The 14,030-nt window shown below is 40.2% G+C and overlaps 1 protein-coding gene across 2 annotated transcripts in view; it reads right to left on the bottom strand.

The window, feature by feature from the left end:
* The window catches only part of PIP4P2 (phosphatidylinositol-4,5-bisphosphate 4-phosphatase 2), a 62,312-nt gene that overhangs the window by 23,702 nt on the left and 24,580 nt on the right, over positions 1–14,030 (bottom strand). For both annotated transcript variants that reach the window (XM_004597224.3, XM_058668397.1), the window contains exons 2-4: positions 5,859–6,007; positions 1,832–1,938; positions 369–492 (exon numbers count right to left, since the gene is read on the bottom strand). In XM_004597224.3, coding sequence (XP_004597281.1) covers positions 369–492; positions 1,832–1,938; positions 5,859–6,007 — 380 coding nt within the window. The remainder of the gene's footprint in view (positions 1–368; positions 493–1,831; positions 1,939–5,858; positions 6,008–14,030) is intronic.

Here is a 14,030-nt window from a genome sequence, read left to right as displayed (position 1 = left end):
CCTTCCACCTTTCCATCATCCTTCCCCTCAACTGGTTTCCCCTACATCATAACAATAGTATGTAGTTTTTCAACAGCAGTCACAAGTCCATCATTCTTCTATTTAAGTGTGTCATCACTTTGCATTTATAAACAATAGTGGGAAGTCCATCATCCTATTACCAAGATATTTTTAGCAGTTTCATCGACAGACCATCTTTCACTCAGTAGATATGCATCTTGCATAATCTTCACGTCACAATAAGGCTTTACCATTTTGATCAATGTGCCCTTGAACACACCTGTAATACTATAAGTAGTGATCAAATCTATTTGATTGGGACCTACATTGGCAGACTAATGACCTATGACAGAAGTCCAGTTGCTTACCAGAAATGTGTATCCACAATGGCCACACACAACCCTTGTACCTTCTGGTTGGATGGGCAATGCAGGTTGCGCAGGCGGTTCTTCAGAAATAAGCATTACTGGGCCAAGGGTGATTATGCGTCTGCTGTGGAAACAGAAAGGAAACAACGTCACTATCCTACAAACGGACTGAAGACGAAGCTCAGAGCATGCAGTCAACACAGGGAATATATAATTGACAGTGTGTTATATTTGTTTATTTCATAAGCTGAGTGAGTTGAGTGGCAATCTTTGGGGTTATGGAAAAATCACAGAAAGTCGCAGTAATCAGCCTTTCAGGAACAATAAAATCAGCTTTTTATACTTGCATGGAAACAATACAATATACATAGCACAATATACAAAATCACTTAGGAATCACTTATTTGACTTTCCCAGGTTTTTAAATTTAAAATCAGGAAACAGTTTTTATCATTCCCTTTCTAGGAAAAAAAACCCTATGAGTTTGGTAGAAACTGAATAAGTTGAAAAGATTCTACAGTTAAAATCTGTGTTCCATGAAGGTCCCAAAGTGGTGAGTCACAACCAGGTTTCTCTTGTTTCAGAACCCCTTAATATCTGTTTATAACAGATGGAAAAGAATAATGCAAGACCTTGCCACAATGGCTTAACTGGCTAAATCTTCCCCTTCTAAGTGCTAGGATCTCATATGGAAACGGGTTCATGTTCCGGCTGCTCCACTTCCCATCCAGCTCCCCACTTACGACCCAGAAAAGCAGCAGAGGACGGCCCAAAGCCGTGGGGCCCCACACCCACGTGGGAGACTTAGAGGAAGCTTCTGGCTCCTGGCTCAGCTCTGGCCATTGTGGCCATTTGGGGAATGACCCAGTGGATGGAAGATCTTTCTGCCTTTCCTTTTCTCTGTAAATCTGTCTTTCTAATAAAAATAAATAACTCTTAAATGATAATGCAAAATGAGAGCCTTTTTCTGTCTTTTCCATCTATGATCAAATCATATGTACAAGTAATGGTCAAAAAGCCAACAAAACCATAGGAGAAAATACTGGTAAGATCTTTATATATCTGCATGTGGACAAATCTATAGCAGTGTTTGATAGGGGCATTTAACTCCAGAAGTTATTGTATACATTATGCTCAGCAGAAGCCAGAGTAGCATATAATGAGATGCTCATGACAACTGAAACACTTCCACATTAAGACTCACTACAGCAGAGTTAATAACATAATAAGTATTTAAATAACACAGGAAAATCATTCATTGTTAATTCCAGTATATTACATCCTGCAAATATCTATGGCTATTAACTTCAAAACATCATCCCTTTAACAAAAAATAATTTAGGTTCTGTAGTTGCTTTGAAGATGAAGCTCCAATCAGAACAAAGCCTGGCACATGAGTCCTCAATCAATTACTGTTGAATGACCAAATGAAAGAATAAAAAAAAAAAATCCATATCCCTTACCAGTTGGGTCTCGGACACCCTATTCGCCGGGATGTGTCCTTACAAATGAGGAGACAATTACAAGGGCATCGCACATATTTCTTCCCTGTTGGTGGGCTTTTGATTGGCTGGATAAGCAAAGAAAACATACACAGCAAAATTAACCAAAGCACCGATCCTTAAAATTTTTGGTTTTAAGAAGGAAACGATTTCTTGGAAACTAAGGTTTCTCATTGTCATTCAAGTGCAGTAGATGGAAAGCTATTTGTAGATGATATGATGTTATGCATAACATGTTATGTTATGGATGTTATGTCATATGTCGTATATAAACTAAAATTGAAATGTGAATGGGGTGGTCACAGAATGTGGTTAAGAAATCGCATTTATTTTTAACATGTTGGCTGCTCAATACTATGTCAATTAATTCCATAACGATGTTAATTGTTGCTGATGGTATGTTAGTACTTTTATTTGATCGGGATGATACTCTGCTGGCTCTGCCATCCGACCAGAGAGGGTCTCCCCAATAAGTAGTTGGACTTGACTGGACTATAAGATGTTGGACTCTATGCTCGGCATATGCTTACAAAGAGGGGATCTCAACTGAACTTGAACTATGGTTAAGCAACAAGGTGGAGGAACCCACCATGGGGGGAGGGTGTGGGGAGGTGTGGGGAGAATCCCAGTTCCTACGAAATTACGACACAATGTAATTAATGAATAAATTTAATTAAAAAAAAACTAAAAAAAAAAGCTATTGGTAAGTTGTTTAAATAACACAAATGTTGGCAAGAACTTTGTGGAATTCAAGAACTATCGAGACTTAATTATTACAAACACATTTCAAAATTAGCTTACACTGGTATGGGAGGAATATTTGACACAGAGATTTGCTTTCCCTTTAAATTCACAAGAATTTGAAGGTACATGTCTGGCAGGTTAAGTTTCAGAGAATTCTTATACTTGTCAATAGTGTAAGTATGTATATATTAATGATAAGTATTCTTATAACAGAAAAGCATGATAAATTTGAATTTCTCTTACACTTTATTCATTAGAATATAAGAAGTGATACATTGTATAGAATACTTTAGCTGAAGGACTCGCAATAGCTCTTAATATTAGCATTTCTTTCAAAAAACTTTACAGGAAACTTCAAAGCAAGGATAAATAATATCAAGGGAAACATGGCTTACCGTAATAGGACTTAAGCTTATTTAATTAGAATCTCTTTCTATGTAGAAATAGACATTCTACAAAGTATCTCACTGATACCTCTCAAAAAATTAACGGCTAAGAATAGCTATCAGATAAAGAACACGTGATTCAGAACCAGAACTGTGTTTTCCAAAAAGGACATCAATGAGGCAATTGGGTAAACATGATTCAAGTAAAGAAATTACAGAACAGTAGTGTGGAAACAATGGTATTACCCACTTTCATGTAACCCTTGACCCTTTATACCCTAATCCATTAAGTAAGATCATTTAAAAAATAAATTAATAAAAAAATTAGAAAAGAAATTACGGAACAGCATCGTGTCAAGGTACATTTCCTGAGAATGATCATTGCACAGTGGTTGTATGCACGGATGTTCTTGTTTAGAGATAGCTAAGGCTAGAGGTAGCAAAACTTTGACATTTGGGTTATTGCTCATACAGTCAAAATTCACCAGTAAGTAAGTGACAAGATTTGATTTTACTATTCATTCTTACTTCAGTTCTCTCATTTGTAACACAAAAGCAATGAGTGAGAGTGCAAACCCGAGACTCAGTGCCAGCCAAGGTCATCTCAAGCCTTGTCTGCAGTGGTGGGGGATGGGAGAGAATGCCCCTGTGGATGTGATCTAAGAGTCCTACTTCAGAAAGCAAGGTTTTGGCCATGTAAACGCCCACTAAAACCAGTAAAATGCCAGGCACTTGGCCCCTGTAATCACAACAAGCAACTCAATGGTGTAAATCTTATTATAGCGTTTAGGAGATATCTCCAAACATCTATGAGTACAGCTTGCTAAGTGAGCGAGCAAGGACTCAAGACTCCGGTCTGTCAACCTCGGAACGCAGTTTGCTAGCTGATCACATCATCACAGACACTACTCTTCCTCCATGAGCTCTCGATTTTGCACACAGTTGTCCTAGAAATCCTTTCCTGTTTCACCACAAAGTCTATGTTCTGCAAGCCTAACATTTCTCAGTATTTTCTCTCTTTCTCATACATACAGGCAGCACTAATTTCCCTTACCAACTGAACCTACTGAGACAGGCAGGAATGTTACGACCCCTGTTGGTTTGTTTTTTATCACAGGTGTATCAGGTTCCTATCAGAGCAACTATACAGGAGGCTGGCAGTGACGCGAGCAGATTCAATCATACTAAATCTGAACACAGGAGACCGTAAGTGGACACAAGAAAAGACAGATAGTGGACACAAGACAACCTAGCAATGCTCGAAAGAACTTCTAGTTCACTAATCCTTCTTCATGCATGTGTTTCTTTGTGTTTCTTTTCCTGCATGCATAGATTTAAGATCAGATTGCATTTAAAATTTTAGCAAGCAAGATGCTAAGGTACTATTCAAAGTCTTTTTTTTTTTTTTTTGGACTTTTTTTCTTCTGTAACAGCACTCATGTCACACAAGACAATCTTATTCGATATTATTCACTTTCTCTAGAGTCTTCATAATTGATTACATTTCTTTACTACACAAAGGCAGGGATTATTTAAAATTTTCAATTCAATTTTTCTTGTGTCCAGAGTATTTTTTCAGAGCCAAACACAATTGATCCTCCATAGACAGATACATCCCTTCTAAGTAGCCAGATGGAACATTCGCTAAATCTACAGTCTGAGATCCCTGCATAAATGACCTAGGCTTCTGAGTTTACTTCCTAGAGTAAGAGACAAAACTTTAAGCTTTTTTTTTTTTCTATTCATTAAGAAATAAAAGTTAGTATGGCTGGAGCAATAACAGGAAATAATTAGCACTTATATCAAATCCAAGAAAACCTCTAAGATACTTTTTTATTGCTACTTACGTCTAGCAATTCCCACTTGCTTTTGAACTCGGCAAAGAGCACCAATGAAGTCAATGCCAGATCTACCAATGAGTGTTTTATTTACAAAGAAAATAGTAAGTTTTGTAGGTACCACCTATTTATCCACAAATAATGCTCCTCATAGAAAAGAGTATTTACAATGAAACATATTGATTCATGCCTAAGGTGTTTTTTTACTTTTCTACAAAACATACAAAGCCCAGTTTCCATATTGAATAGTTTTTACAGACAATAATAATTAGCTGTCTTTAGACTTTTTTGAATTGAAAATATAAACAGCAGAATTAATATTAATATTTAATTACAGATGTTGAGGCATAAAAAATTTTTAAATAAAGCCTACTGATGAAAGTGGAAATATGTTTTACCTAAAGCAAGATATACTTCATCAGTTTACAACATGAAACCATAAAAATATTGCTCAAACTTTATCTGCTCTTCCCAAGCTTCAGTTAAAAAAAAAAAGTTCAAATTTAACATTTCACTAAACTTACTAGCTAATAAATAGTATAAGATGTCAATCTTTTTGTAAACACTTTGGCACAAGTGTGAATAACAAACACACAATCACAGAGCTCCCTGCCCCAAATAATACTGACATCCTTTAGATGTAAAGCGAGTTTAAATATTTTTCACTTAAGAAGAAGAAGTTTAACATATTTTTATTTTAGGGAAAACCAGAATGTATTCAGTTACGATATGGATAGTCACTGAAGAGAATTACAAAACCATTGCCAGGATCAGTCTCAATTCAGAGAGTGAAGAATCAAGTGGCATTATGTTTAAATTCACTATGAAAATTTCTAGATGAGATCACCTCTCTCAGTCCATGGAGACATGCTTGTATGATAAACACAGACAGATAAAAGGAAAGTCGAAGCAAACTGCTGTGTTTGTATCCAGTCCATATCTACTCTGAAGAAATGATTTTGAGGTATTTCATTGAGAGTGTCAGATACAAGGTATGCTTTCAGTAATGGAAATACTTACCGTAGCTTCATTGCAAACGGTGCACTTAACCACATGCTGGTGAAGTTTGCCATCCAGATTGATTAGAGATTGGCACACACGGCAGTTTATTACAGGAATACCACTGGCATCTGGACTTGCGATGGCTGTATACGGAGGTGGGAGTTCCGCTGAAAAGATATTGGCCACTGAATCAGAATGCCAAAAAAGATGCATTTGGTTTGAGCATATAAACAATAGACACAAAGTGAAAAGAACAAGAAAATCCTCCCCACACCTCCATCTTTTTATCTGTATTTTTAAAATGTATCCTTATTTCAAAGCGTAAATAAGCATGGCATTATCTTGTCAAGGAGTAATTTTTGGTTTTTTAAAAAATGTACTCATTTTATTTGAAAAGCGGAGTGAATAAGAGAGGGAGAGAGAGGCAAAAAGATTTTCCATCCAATGGCCTGCTCCCCAAATGTCCAAAACAGCCAAGGCTAGAGGGACAAAACCGGAAGCCAGGAACTCCACTGGGTCTCCCACATGGGTGGCAGGTGCCCAAGTACCTAGGCCAACATTTGCTGCCTTCCAAGATGCTTTAGTAGAAAGCTGGAATCGAAGCACAAAGTAGCCAAAACTTGAGTCGGCACTCAAATATGGAAATGCTGGATCCTAGTGTCAGCTTGACTTGCTGAGCCACAGCATCTACCCCAAATAATTCTTCACTCTCTGATAGCATCTAAATCATGCTTGCTTCAGTGTTTCCCAATGACCCAGTTTCCTTGTTACTAACTTGCACTCAACATATCCTTCCTATTCCCATGCAGTATTTCATAAAGCCTGTAATCGCAGAGTAATCTCAAGGCAAAGCCTTACACTAGTAATCTGACCACCTGGAAGCATAAAGAGCCAATGAAAATCACTTATGCAAATGCAAACACGGTGCACTGGCATGCTCCCACCTTATACTGGAGCCAATATAATTACTGCTGGCTGTGACAAGAATGAAATAAGGTTCTGGAGGTAGTCAAGGAGCGATGAAAATGAATCAAGAGAAACTAATCTTATCAACATGAAACAAGGATGAAAACTATATTAATCGCAAAAAACATACACAAAAATTGAAGGAAATTCAACCACTGCTATTCTCAAACTTTTACTTACTATTAAAAATCTAAAAGATCCATTAAAATTTACATGTAAAAAATATGATGTCAGGGATTGAGTATTCCAAGAATATCAACAAAACAAATTTAAAAATGGAGAAACAGATGAAACAAAAATAACATAACACTGATAACCAATGACCACGATGACATGGAAAGTCATATTCTCACTCACACATCATTTAGAGACTTATTTTATTGGTTTGAAAGAGTGGCGGAGAGAAGAGACAAAAATGAAAGGGATCCCCCATCTGCTAGCTCACTCCCTAACTAGCCATAAGGAATGGGGGCTACGCCAGACCAAAGCAATGATCCAGTAATTCCATCCAGGTCTCCCACATGGGTGACAGTTCTACTGCCTTCCCAGGCACATTTGCAGCAAATTGGGTTGAAGCAAAGCAGCTAGAACTCCAACTGGTGCTGGCTTAATCGTATGCACCATAACACAAATCCCTATTCCTAGCACTTTTAAATATGTTTGAAAATTCTCTTAATGCAAAGCCACATAAACATAAACTGATTTGTATTTGGAAGGGGTGGTGGGGAGATTGCTGTTTTTGGTTTTTGAGGGAGAGAGATTTAAAGCTGTCTGAGTTGGCAAGACGTGGATGCTCCATTACAGAGACAAGTAGTCATCTACCGGAAGGTACACAAATTAAAAAGGAATCTTAATATAATATCCTGGAATGGGGTTTCTAAGGGAGACTGCCTCATCCCCTTTTGGGGCTGTTTCAAGTACAAAAGGCCCTTCCAGGAAATGTTACTGTCTTAGGATCTCTGGATTGAGCAAGACCATAACACATGACTGAAGAACTGTGGCTGGGCTTCTGTTACACTACAAAACACAATCACATTAGCCTATCATGAAAAAGCCTAATATTTAAATGAGGTTTTCACCAACTGAATTAGATTGTTGAAACCTGAAAAGTTTCAAAAGAGTTAGAGCATAATGTAGTGTGATATGTTTAAGATTCTCATATTTTCATCTGGATCTTTGACATTTGGCATATAGTTGCTTTTTTTTTTCCCTCTGGCTGCCAAAGCTGAACAAGCATTATTCATTCAAATAATTCAGAAGAAATTCTGCAGCAGCCACAGCTCCGAAAGAAGTCACTCTGCTAAGACAGTGTGTGTGTGCATTTCTGGGAAGCTTAAACCAGAACACTGCCAAACAGTGAAATCTGAAGAGCAGACATTCATGTCTCCAATGATAAAAACAACTCTAAGATTTTGAAGAAATTTGGGATGGATCCAGAGTGACCTACAACATACTCATCAAGAAGATACAAACAAATTAATATAAAAATGAGTCAACAACTTACTGATGGTTTGGTAATTTGCAGATTCCATCCTCAGCTCTCAAAACAGAAGCCAGTATTCTGGGGAACGAATACATATCTAGGGCCTGGCACAGTGGCCTAGCAGCTAAAGTCCTCTCCTGGATCCCATAACGGGGCCAGATCTAATCCTGGCAGCCATGCTTCCCATTCAGCTCCCTGCTTGTGGCCTAGGAAAGCAGTTGAGGATGGCCCAAAGCCTTGGGACCCTGCACCCCCATGGAAGACCTGGAGTAAGTTCCTGGCTCCTGGCTTTGGATCGGCACAGCACTGGTTGTTGTGGTCACTTGGGGAGTGAATCATTGAATGGAAGATCTTCCCCTCCAACACTCCTACTTTCTGTATATCTGACTTTGCAACAAAAATAAAATAAACCTTTAAAAAAAAAGAATATGTATCTAACTACATACCTGTGAATGCAATTTTTAACAGTTGTAAAGACCACTATTAAAAAAAGTGGTTTCTTCTTTTATGATTTCCTTGCATTATAAAATAAATTAGATTTCCCTAAATCCTAGGTCTCCATTTTACATAGAATGGTGAAGAAGAAATTTAAAGATAATTGCATAAAGAAACCAAGTGCACTTTGGATGAGGGAAGGCAGAGGCATATTGTCACTGCATCCAAAGACAATGAAGGCCATCCATTTTACACAAAGGCTTTGCTCAACAGAATCTCCTATATTTCAATGGGTGATCTTTAAAATAATTCGTTTGTTTGTAAGGCAGAACTACAGAGAGAAAGAGAAACAGACATCTTCCACCTGCCAAGTCACTTCCTCAAATGGACACAACGCTGGGCCTGGGCCAGGCCAAAGCCAAGAATCTACAGCTCTAGCTAGATCTTCCACATGACTGGCAGGGGCCCAAATACTTAGGCCTTGGAGCTGAATTGGAAGTGGAACAGCTGAGACTAGAAACAGTACCAATATGGTATGGCAGCATTGCAGGCTGCAGCTTAACATACAGTGCTGCAACCCTGGCCTCCTAATGTGTGAGCAGAAGAATCACTCACACAGTATACCAACCAACAGAATCCTGTGATTTCTTCCTCTATGACTTGTACAACATAATTTAACAAACATTTTTGAACTGAGAGAGCTTCCGTTTGTTGTTCTGCTCCCCAGACGCCTGCAACACAACCAAGCTGAACTGGGACTAGGACCAAGACAAGGAGTCAGAACTCAGTCCAGGTCTCCCATGTGAGTGGCGAGGATCCAATCACTTGAGCCACCCCCCCCACACACCTCTCAGAAAGCCAGGACAGAAGCTGGGGCCTGGTATTGAACTCAGGCCCTCTGAAGTAGGATGCAGGTAGCTTAACTGCTAGATTAAACCTCATGTACTACATCATTTTTCAGCTGCAAAAAATAAAAACTTTTGATGACAAAAAATATGCTGAACTCTACTCTTCTGGAGCTTGGGAAGTAGAAGAAGAGAGCACAATAGCCAGTGAAGATTCATTTACTAAAACAAAGAGCTCACAAGCTACAGGACATTAGGGTATGTCTTGTTCAGTCAAGAGTGATGTACCAGTGCCCATCCCAGTCCTGCTGGTGGCAGATGCTTCCTGTGGTTGAAATCAGTACATAAGCGGAGCCCGGCAGCGTGGCCTAGTGGCTAAAGTCCTCGCCTTGAACACCCCGGGATCCCATATGGACGCCAGTTCTAATCCCGGCAGCTCCACTTCCCATCCAGCTCCCTGCTTGTGGCCTGGAAAAGCAGTCGAGGACGGCCCAAGGCTTTGGGAGACCTGGAAGAGGTTCCTGGTTCCCGGCTTCGGATCGGCGCGCACCTGCCGTTGCGGCTCACCTGGGGAGTGAATCATCGGACGGAAGATCTTCCTCTCTGTCTCTCCTCCTCTATGTATATCTGACTTTGTAATAAAATAAAAATAAATCTTTAAAAAAAAAAGAAATCAGTGCATAAGACAGTTACTGAGATTTATCAGACAAAAAACCTATTTCTCTTTGGAAAAAACACCACATACACAACTCAAAAAATTCATGGAAATTTGAAACAAAAGATAATTTATTTTGGTGAAAAAAATTGAAATCTAAGCATGTAAAGGGTCTTCTGAAATTCTATGGAAGATGTATATTGTGAAAAAAAATAAAAAGCTGTATAAGAGTGAATGCGCCCAGCCCAACAACTAAATGGAATAATCTAAGAGATCAATAGAATGACAGCTGCCACAGCCTAATTGCTCCAGGCCCCAGCACTTCCTGACCTGTCATGTCCATTTTCTCTTCCTTACCCTGCCCTACATTGATTTAGAGATATTTCTTACAGTTTGACCTCTCTGTGTCACTCAGATCCCTTGGGGTAAAAGGAGCTGGTTATCTCAAGCCATTCTTCCACAGCTACTAAACCAACAACAATTAGTAACTTCGTTCTCTTCTGAAGAATCAGATCTGTTAAAAGCAGATTAGTAGAAGGAAAATGAAGCATTGCTGGAAAAAAAAAAAAAGAATGGAGTAGGAAACCAAGCCACTGGATGCTAATATCTCCGTGTAAATCTGAGACTCATCACGAATGAAAGAACGCGAATCCCAAGGAAATGCAGCGGTCTTCCTGAAACACTCAGAAGCAGCCATTATCGTACTGCAAACCCACAAGTGCTCATATTGCATCTTGCCGTCACAAACATCAGCCTAATTTATCTATTCTATGCCAAACTGCCCCCTTTGTCTTGCTCATTCATCATGATGTATTAATCCATACTTCATTTGTTTCCAGAAACCAGATAGGTCTTCGGCAGTTTAAAAACTGAAATTATTTTGTTGGATACTCGGTGTCTTCAATGACCTTATGGGCCAGTTTAACTCGCTTATATCCCTAGCAAACCCTTGACAGTCAGCCCTTCGGGTCAACAAAGATGAAGTGTCAAAACTGAAAAATGACTTCAGATTAGAATGAGAGATATTTTAAGATACAATGATTATAGAAAGAGCAAGAAAAGTATAAAAAGCAGCAGCCAGTGAGGAAAGTCTGATTCTTTTCACCTCTAATTTTCATGGCAGGGGTTCATTTTCCCCTCAGGATCAGTGCGGATTAGGTGTGGGTTAGGTGCAGAGTGACTGGCTTCTATGGCACAGCTGCAGCTCTTGCTGGACTCACCAAGCAATCTAACACCAAGAAGTCAGAGAAGGACTGAGTTTCTCCAAGAACTACGACCCTCAGAAGGATTTATCAAACTGGATTCAGGTTACAATGAAAACACAATGGCTATTAGATCACTGACAATCGGCTCCAAATCCTTGGCTCTGCACTTGGCATTGTGGCGCTGGAATTACATTCTGCAAACTGTGTTTTGGCTTTGCCAGCTGACTCCCAGCCAGACTCTGTTCATAAGAAATGACAGAGGGACACTGCAAGTCTGGTGAAGGAAGAAAAGACTTGTCCTTTCATTTTGTTAACAAGTGCTGGCTGAGTCCTGGAAGCCCTCCGGAGGAGTACTCCTTCACCTGCTGGCAGGCCTTCTCTTCCATAGCATCCTTGAACCACCTCTCAGTATTGGCTTCCTTGCATCTGCCCTCAGAAACGACCTCAACACCAGCTAGCCACTGTTCCCACTCCAGGCCTTGGAGCTCTTCGTTCAAGGTTCAGAGAATCCAGCCCTGATTGGCCAGTATCTCTTCTTCACAAGTCACACTTCAGGTCTACTGAACTCCTCTAAGTTCCTAAACGTTAATGATTGCAGTTTCTCCATTTTCTTCAGCCCTAGTGGTGACAGCTGCTATTACCTCCTTGATATCTTAGAATAATACATTTACTGTTCACTTACCTGCCTAATAATATCTCCACACCTCATTAGAAACTCGGCATGAAATTCTTCTGTGTGGTTTCTATCTTTCAACCAGGTTGGCAGATACAGAAACTCCTACCAGCAAGAATCCTAGAAAACAGACTCTCACCCATGGAAATAGAAGAGCACTTTAGATAACTCGTACTCAGTTACTTTGCTGAGGTTCTTCCCAGTGGGGGATGGAATGATAGTAATCAATAGGCTTACAACAGCAGCCTGGCCCATCAGATTGTCCCCCTGTACTTCATGGATGTGTGGCTCCTTCACTCAATCATTATGCCAAATAGTCATTATCACCATGTGGTTTGTAGGGCGGATGGACACTTCATGAATGCACTAGATCCTGACAAGTCATGGTTAGAGAACCAGGATGCTGGAGTCGGAACTCGGCAATCCACTGTAGATGGTAGAACTTCTACTGAAGCTGCAGAAGTACCACTTATTTCTAATTAACTCAGGGAATACATTTCTAGAAATCAAGTGCAAAGTCTAACTATGCAAATTGTAGAAGTGTGTCAGGAAAATCCACAGCCTTACCAAGTCGCCTATTGAAATTTAGGACACTGATTACAAAAGACTGAAACTTGAAATGAGGCTGTCTGGGTTGTACCCAAGCAGAGTTGACACTCAAATCCCTGAGTCACTCTGGGCCGGTCTTGCAGGTGGAAAAGGGCTGTGCCTCTGGTGTCTGTGAAGACCAGCCCTCACTTCATAGAAGCTGTAATTACTCACCCGAGGCAGGTGCATTATCTGGGAACGCCATTCTCCATAAAGTGGCTCCAAAAGCCACTGTTGCATCAAGATGATGAGAGCCAAAGCCTTTTTCCCCCCTTTTTCTAGGATTAATTTCTATTGGAAAGGCAGAGTTACACTGGTTCAAGTCCCAAATGGTGGCAGTGGCCAGAGCTGAGCTAACCTGAAGCCAGGATCCAGGAGCCTCTTCTGGGTTTGCCATGTGAGTGCAGTGGTCCCAAGACTTGAGCAATCCTCCTCTACTGCTTTCCCAGGTTATAAGCCGGCAGCCGCATGAGAAATGGAGCAGCTAGAACACAGACTGTTGCCCAAATGGGATGGCAGTGCCATGGGCAGATGCTTAGCCTACCATGCCATGGTGCTGGCCTAGAGTGTCAACTCATAATGTGCTTCAGGAACATGAGTACAAAGCAAGGTCAAGAGTTTATATAGAGGGCCCGGCGGCGTGGCCTAGTGGCTAAAGTCCTCGCCTTGAAAGTCCCGGGATCCCATATGGGCGCCGGTTCTAATCCCAGCAGCTCCACTTCCCATCCAGCTCCCTGCTTGTGGCCTGGGAAAGCAGTCGAGGACGGCCCAAAGCTTTGGGACCCTGCACCGCGTGGGAGACCCGGAAGAGGTTCCTGGTTCCTGGCATCGGATTGGCGCGTACCGGCCCGTTGCTGCTCACCTGGGGAGTGAATCATCGGATGGAAGATCTTCCTCTCTGTCTCTCCTCCTCTCTGTATATCCGGCTTTCCAATAATAATAAAAAATCTTTTAAAAAAAAGAGTATATATATAGATAGATAGAGAGATAGATAGAGATAGATATAGATATAGATATCTGTATATATAGATATATATATATATCATCTCTTAAGGAAGTTAAATCAAAGAGGATAGAATGTAATACTGAACTGAGGTGGACTTCCAGGGTTTAATTCTCATTTTAAAAGTAAAAGTAATTCTCAGAGTGTATTGCTGGTGGATGAAACATGGAATCAGAGTCAATGAGAATGAGATACCAGAACATTCCCGGCATGACTTAGCAGAAGCAAGCTCAGACTCAGGGAGTTAGGAACATTGAATAAGACCTACATAAAACCTACCTACTCACTCCCCTGTCCATCCCCAGAGATGTCCAGGAATACACTCCTTTCACTAAGA

The sequence above is a fragment of the Ochotona princeps genome, chromosome 9 (assembly GCF_030435755.1).
Source record: "Ochotona princeps isolate mOchPri1 chromosome 9, mOchPri1.hap1, whole genome shotgun sequence".
NCBI lineage: Eukaryota > Metazoa > Chordata > Mammalia > Lagomorpha > Ochotonidae > Ochotona > Ochotona princeps.
The sequence above is the reverse complement of the archived record's forward strand: the minus strand, read 5'-3'. Positions and strand labels throughout refer to the sequence as shown.